Source organism: Syngnathus leptorhynchus, chromosome 8 (genome assembly GCF_054491065.1).
Source record: "Syngnathus leptorhynchus isolate UIUO chromosome 8, UIUO_Slep, whole genome shotgun sequence".
In the NCBI taxonomy this organism is placed as follows: Eukaryota; Metazoa; Chordata; class Actinopteri; order Syngnathiformes; family Syngnathidae; genus Syngnathus; species Syngnathus leptorhynchus.
The window spans coordinates 2,168,898-2,175,977 of NC_141202.1; the positions used below are offsets into that span (position 1 = coordinate 2,168,898).

Below are 7,080 nucleotides of genomic sequence, written 5' to 3' on the forward strand. Positions count from 1 at the left end.
ATTGGCAGGTTTTGACCTCCGTAGTCACTGTTTTGATTTCAGTCTAATAAAAGCAGATGCAAATAAGCCTGTGGGGCACCTCGGGGAATTGCATGTGAGTGAGTTCAAGTTAAAAAGTTTTTTTTTTTTAATTTCAGGGCCAAACAGGGTGAATTATTTTATGTAGCCGTATTAATCCTGGCTCTAATTTTTGCTTTTGGAAACAATACTTGGATGACTATTTTAGACTGGATTTTGATGTTGCTTAGCCACAAAGTAGATGAATACTGCAAGCAAAATGTCATTGATTTGTGTGTTTAAGTTCAACTCGTTTTATCGCATGCGAGGCCCAATGAAGCGTACATTAGGCGCAGCGGTGACAGGCAGCAATTCAGTCATCACTGACTGACATTTTTTTCTCTCTCTCCGTGCTGCCATAGCAACACGCTGAGAAAAAAGCATGCTGACCTGATGCTAATATGATCTGACAGGCAAGAACGTGCATGCGAGTGTGTGTTCTACTGAGAGAGACACTTTTTATTCCCGTTTCCGCCTGCAGTTATTGTGTTTGGGCATGCACACGCGTGTTTTTACGTAAAGCCCATTAATGTGCTGTTGTTCTGCTTCTTAGCTGGGACAAACAAACCCAAAGCACTCCGCCACCCTCGCATTCACCCATAAGGTTCAAGCACACGTGATGCTAAAATTACTCCACGAGCACCTCGACAAACTACTTGTGTTTTTTTTTGTTTTTTTGGTAAGGTTGTCACAGTTCATTAATATTAACCAATGAAAATTGGAAAAACACTTGTTAGTGAACTAGAATAAAATTGAAATCTATTTTTAAAAAACAAAAAGGTAAATTACATCTTATATTTATGAAACTAGCTACAGCTAACTGTAACCATGGTGAAAATCCCTTTTTTTTTCCCTTAGTCAATATCATACATGAGATTTTGTGGAACATTTGTTTTGTTATTTCATATCAAATAAAGGAAGATCAAAAGTATTTGCAGAAATCGGTGCGATTCCGAGTGGGCCTCTTAAACGTCATAACCGAACAACTACGTTGGTCACCTCAGACGTCAACATGATCAAAGAAGGATGACGGTCTTTCTGCCATGACCAAACCTTCCTTCCTTACACATGAGACGTTCTTCCCTCAAGGTTTCTTTGACATGATGAAAATCTAGTTGACTTCCTCTCGCGCTGCCTGATCAATTTGGTAAATGAGAAGGTGATCAAGAGCCGCCAGAGTCGCCGCATCCGACTGTCACGTTCGATTTGTCGTGTAGACCGTCAACGAGCGACGACTACGACTTGTCAGCCTCAAGTTGAAGATGTGACACGCCTTCATCTCGACACTCCTTTGGTCGCTCTGACAGTGCGAGTGTAAGTCATTGAGGCGAGGCGATTCTTATGTCTTTGTGTCAAAGGCAAGTGGAATCTTCGAATTACCTGCCCTGCGATTCTCTGGCACCCACTTCAGGATAGAGTTTGTAATAAGTGCCCAGTTTTAAGCCATGTTTCTGACCTGAGAAGATCCACGGCTGCCAGATTCCGAGCTAGGCAGATGCAAGCCCATCTGGTCAAGGGGATACGAGGGGGGGGGGGGGACGCACGCTGTAGGTCATACGAGAGACAACCTAACATGACGGGTGTACTTGGAATGATTGCATTCACACACCCCTGTTGCGCTCTATTTGCTCCCTGAAGTGTCCAAGCGCAGTTTGGTGGCGCGTGAGTGGACGTCCTGCTGCGTTTTAACACACAAGTTCAACATGGCTGCACAGGTTGACACCGTATGACCCTCCCTCCCTAAAAAGACACATTTTAATTTATTTGGATTTGTTCCACATATTAAGCAGAATTAAATAGCCAGTGAACATTTTGGGTCTTGCAGTGTTGGTCTGATACAGAGGGTGACACTATTATTTGCTATTCACAATGGGGAATTTATATATTTAGAATCAATCAGAATGTTAAGACTTAATCAATAAATACATAGATACATAATGGCGACATGGAATTATTTTCCATTTTAGCAATATGGTCCTTGTTGTACATTGATTTTATTTTTTAAACCCAATAACGTCTATGAATTTAATTTGCCTATTTCCTGTTCAAATACATGGGTGAGATGGGAAGTGCAAAACCAAAAACAACATAGCTCAACTCCACCATCTATTGGTGAAAATACAATTGTACTACGTCTTGGCAAATTTCTTGACATCTTTCTTTGATACAATGCTTTCAGACAATTGTAATAAGCATTTTGATTTTCCATTGTCAGCCTATTCTCTGTGGAAAGATCGAACTATTATGAAGACTTGAAACATTCATTTGGAATAGGACTGATCAAGAAAATATTTATACACGGGCATTCATTTCTTTAGACGGAGAAACTACTGAAGCTCAAAGAAGTAAAAAAAAGTAGCTGGTGATATAGTAATATTTTTCAGTGATATTAAAGTGGCATGCAAAACTTTCCTTTAATGTAGCAGTACAATGAAGATTTTTTATTTAATTTTATCCATTAAGCGGTTCTTTTTAGCCATCATTTCAAAGAACTTATAGATAGAGGCTGAGAGGCAATTCCTTTCATAAAATCTATTTAATTAAGTGCTGATATTCTAAAATAGCTGCTGGTGATTTCTGAACCATTTAGTCAAAGACATTTGCATATCGGTCACTGCAGATTTGCTCTGAGCTTGCCTGTTCCGCTCCTCCATTCATAAATGAATATGTTTCGAACTATCAAAGTGAAACTCGAGAGAATTCGGGTAAAACGTTGCGTCATTAAAAGCATATTCGCTGAAAAAATGGTAAATCTGTCAGTTGGAAGATATTTACGGCCTCTGCTTAATGCCCATTCTTGTCATTTAGCCCGAGTATTAAAACAACCTCCATGATGTCGCCAAGTAGGTCACTGTGATGGCCAAAGTGCATTTTTATTTTTAGCATATGTTTCATGCGGATGCCAAATGGCCTGCGAACAGAAATTCACAATTGTTAAAATAATCTGTCCTGCCTCAAGAGATGTATTTATGGCTTTGTAATTGAATATTTCAATTAGTACGGGGTACAAGAAAGGTTAAACCCATTGTTTACACAAAACACTGCCACCGTCTGGCCCAATGGATGCAAACAACCCTGCCAACTGCAGTTCACGTATTAATAACATTTAGACATTTCTGCACGCATTTATAAATGATGGAATATTTAATTTTTAAAAATGGATGATATGTAATAATACCTTTGTAAGATTTACATGGTGCTATATGTTGTCATCCAGTTGGGGAAAGGAACGGCGGGGGGGTGTACCTAAAAAATATTCAAATTAATTTATTCAAAGTCTCTTATTTATATATTGTTAGGGTTTCATCGCATTTTTACCCGTCGATATTTAACGTAATCTATTTTGCTAAAATGCAACGTCACGAGTGTTGGCCTCTTCTGACCAATACGGAGAAGTGATGGGGGCGTTCCGGAGCGCTTCGTTCTTCCTTGCAGATTAGAAGCACAACAAACCCGGCGCCGCGATCGCATGACAGCAGATTCCGCAAAATAAAGAGCGACGACACAGGTGAGCCTGTCCGTACCGGATTTGACAGGAATTGTCAAAAACGAAGGCGACGAACAAAAGTATTGGTAAAAAAAAAAAAAAACTATTGCGGTGACGCATTGCCTGCCGTCAGTCCACTGACCCTGCTGCGTTTGTCTCGTGAAAATCATTTGGCTGATGTCACCAGAGCCTAAACATTTTTCCGGTTTTTGTGTGAACATCTAACATTTGTCACTAAATACTGACGCCTGCATAGAAATTGGGGCGTGGAAATGAAGTTTAAGGTTCCGGTACTTTGTGTTCCCCACTTGCGTCTATATGGAAGAAACAGTATGGCGGCGGACTGGGTCCGAAGCTTCATGTTGTGAAACATACATAGTCCTGCGTGAAATGGTGAAGCACAATACGTTACCCCATAGTCCCACCTACAAAACCACCCGGAAATTAGATAAAAATTAACCTTGTGAAATAAATAAACATCTATTCTTAACATTCGTGTTGGTTTTCTGAAACGTCAATAATTTATAGGAGTTTTCTGTTGGAAAAGAACGCGTTTTTTTAATATAATTAACTGATTGATCTGATAGAATATTAGAATTATATATTGTAAAAACTAAAATTCATATTTTGGAAAAAAATACATTGCTCTGATCCTATCTTATGCATCTGTTTATTTGTATTGAGTTAAAGCTAAACATCCAATCTTTTTTTTATTTTTACCATTTTAAGCAAGCGCATAGTGGAACCAGTCATACTGATTTTAATTCACGTTTCACTCGGGAAAATGGTTTGCACAACTTTTGAGAAGATTGAAATTCATCACTAGCCTCCATTTTGTTGAGCATAGTTCAGCATTTAACCTATCTGTGGCAACATGCCTGTGTTGTTGTTTTTTTTTTTTTTTGTCCTAAATAGTGACAGCGTCAGCTATGGGGAAGTCCCAGTCACTGCTGGCGAGGCACAAAGACGTCAGTCAGGACGCATTGACGGCAAACACGGACGAGTACGATGAGACGTCGGTGCCGGAGGATGGAAAGAACGGCGAAGTTTCGCAGTTTCCATATGTGGAGTTCACTGGACGAGACAGTGTGACCTGTCCCACGTGTCAGGGCACAGGTCGCATTCCACGAGGTAAAAAAATAAAATCTACCAAACGCACTCAAAAGTACAATACCAAGTTTCCAGACTACTTGGCTTGCAGTAAATAATCAAATACCTGAAATTATTACGTCACAAAATGGTTGCACTATAATGGTATGTGGACCTTTGCTGTACAATAACTGCTTTCATTGTTTTCCGAATGAATGACCAGGTCAAGAAAATCAGCTGGTGGCTCTGATTCCTTACAGTGACCAAAGGCTGAGGCCGAGCAGAACGTGAGTTGTTTTTGTACGGATGCGCGGAAAAACGCGTCGTCGGCTCGGTCTCATTTTGGTTTTTGTTTGGCGCGCAGGAAGCTTTACGTGACCATCTCGGTGTGCGTTTGCCTACTGCTGTCCAGCCTCGCCGTATTCTTCCTATTCCCTCGCACCATCAACGTGGAATACGTGGGCGTGAAGTCGGCTTACGTGACCTACGATCACGAGAGACAGATCATCTATCTCAACATTACGGTACGATTGTCCAGCTGTGTCAATATTTGCTTTTGTACAATTAGCAACTGTTACCCAGCAATGATCTTTGGTTCTACTCATCAAACATTGTGCTCTCATATCTCCGTTGTCCTCCACCATCCAGAATACGCTGAACATCACAAATAACAACTATTACGCCATATCGGTCACCAACATCACCGCCCAAGTGGAGTTTGCCAAGACGGTGATCGGCAAAGCCAAGTTCAACAACAATAGCACTGTCATCGTACCTCTGGACCAGCGACAGGTATGTACCGGTATTTTTAAGTGCAACAAAAGCATTATAGCCAAGTCAAAAACAAGCGTCAACCCTTGCCCTCTAGTGGACAAAAACAACAATGACAGTCCAGCACAGTGTCATGTGAGACCTGCTCAAAATGGATCACAAATGGGCTTCTGCAAACTTTGGACTTAGCGCATACTACTAAAATAGAAAGGGAAACTTAAAAACAACACTGTTAACTTTTCTAATCTGCTCACCTTTGAGAATTCTCTGCGTTTGTGTTTTTCAGATTGACTACACCGTTCCCACTGTGATTGCAGACGAATTAAATTACATGTTGTAAGTCCGAGTGTATTTTATGCGATATGGACTTTTTCTCACAACGTGCTGATGTTTATCTCGTCGTCCGCAGTGACTACTGTACGCTGCAGTCCATCAGAGTCCACAACATGGTGGTCATGATGCAGTAAGTAGGACTTCAACAACTATTTGTTTAACCGCTGAAGCGAATTTTTCACTCTTTATCTTCTGATATGCATAAGCTATTAAACAAATCTCAGAATTTACTATACAGGCGACTGAGTTGTTTTTTTTTTTTTTTTTAAATAAACCAGGGTAACGGTGACCACGTCATACTTTGGCCACGCCGAGCAGGTGTCGCAGGAGATGTACCAGTATGTGGACTGCGGAGGGAACACCACGACCTTGCATGGTCACGTGGAAGCGTTCTAAGAACATCAGCCCAACTTTCAAAAGTCTTCGTCTTACTAGGTGAAGTGCTAGTTAGTTGGCTCTTTCTTCCTTAATTGAACAGCCGAGGAGATGTCGTTCTTAAGACATGTACGTTACGGCTGCTTGTTTTGCATTAACAGTGTGTTAAAGTAAAACGCTAGTTTGGAAAAATATCTTTTAACAATAAAAATGTGTTTTTAGAAAGCTTGCATAGTTCACACTCCGACTATCGTTTGGCATGTTTTTTGCCGGCTGTTCTGGACCACTAATTTCCTCAGCACTTTTCACCCTCTAGGTACTTGTTCAACATCGAGTATTTTTGTTTTGAATTAAAAAGTCAGTTAAGGGAGAAAGATACTTTCAGTTTAGTTGACACCTCATATTGTTTTTGTGTTTTTCTTAACTGGACTCTTTACTTTTGGCTGTATTTTGACGTGTTTAGTCCTTGCTGTTGTTTATTTACTATTATTTCAACAGTTTGAGCGTTTCTTTGGAGTGTGATTTTAACACAAATGTGATTGCAGTAAAAGATGTCATGAATATCTGCTATTTTTGCAAGTGAGACATGAAAACGGAGCTTGATTATGAACTGAAGTGCGGGTACATTTTTGTCTTTATTTTCTGAATCTGTGGTGACCTCCTTTCTTGACTCTGCTCTGTGCAACTTGTGATACCATGTTGTTAAATAAACTTAATTGGATTATTTCATTTGCTATTTAAAAAAAATCTATAAAATAGATAACATTTGAGGTTACTTTGGAAAGAAGGAAGGCCTAAAATAAAATGTTTTGTCCTTTCGTTGTGTTGTACTGTCTGTGGAATACAGGGGGCGCTGTAGACCTATAAATAATTAAGTGACTACTGCAAAAACTAGTTCTTCAAAAATGTTAGGGAGAGAAGACATTTGCGATAAAAAATTGTTTGAACTCATATCATACTGGATAACA

At 39.9% G+C, this 7,080-nt stretch overlaps 1 protein-coding gene across 1 annotated transcript; it reads left to right on the plus strand.

Annotated features, from left to right (window-relative positions):
- The first annotated feature begins 3,422 nt into the window (after positions 1 to 3,422).
- On the plus strand, positions 3,423 to 6,836 carry tmem106ba (transmembrane protein 106Ba). The gene is made up of 8 exons (XM_085919143.1): positions 3,423 to 3,565; positions 4,460 to 4,675; positions 4,857 to 4,920; positions 4,998 to 5,157; positions 5,282 to 5,425; positions 5,691 to 5,740; positions 5,814 to 5,867; positions 6,016 to 6,836. The coding sequence occupies exons 2-8, from the start codon at positions 4,474 to 4,476 to the stop codon at positions 6,131 to 6,133; spliced, it is 792 nt and encodes a 263-aa protein (XP_085775269.1). The 5' UTR covers positions 3,423 to 3,565; positions 4,460 to 4,473; the 3' UTR covers positions 6,134 to 6,836.
- Positions 6,837 to 7,080: the final 244 nt, after the last annotated feature.

Bases quoted from the DNA above. Each gene is read 5' to 3' on its own strand.
- tmem106ba (XM_085919143.1), top strand. From the start codon at position 4,474: ATGGGGAAGTCCCAGTCACTGCTGGCGAGGCACAAAGACGTCAGTCAG. The intron at 5,426-5,690 runs GTATGTACCGGT...TGTGTTTTTCAG, and splicing joins TACCTCTGGACCAGCGACAG to ATTGACTACACCGTTCCCAC. The intron at 5,868-6,015 runs GTAAGTAGGACT...TAAATAAACCAG, and splicing joins AACATGGTGGTCATGATGCA to GGTAACGGTGACCACGTCAT.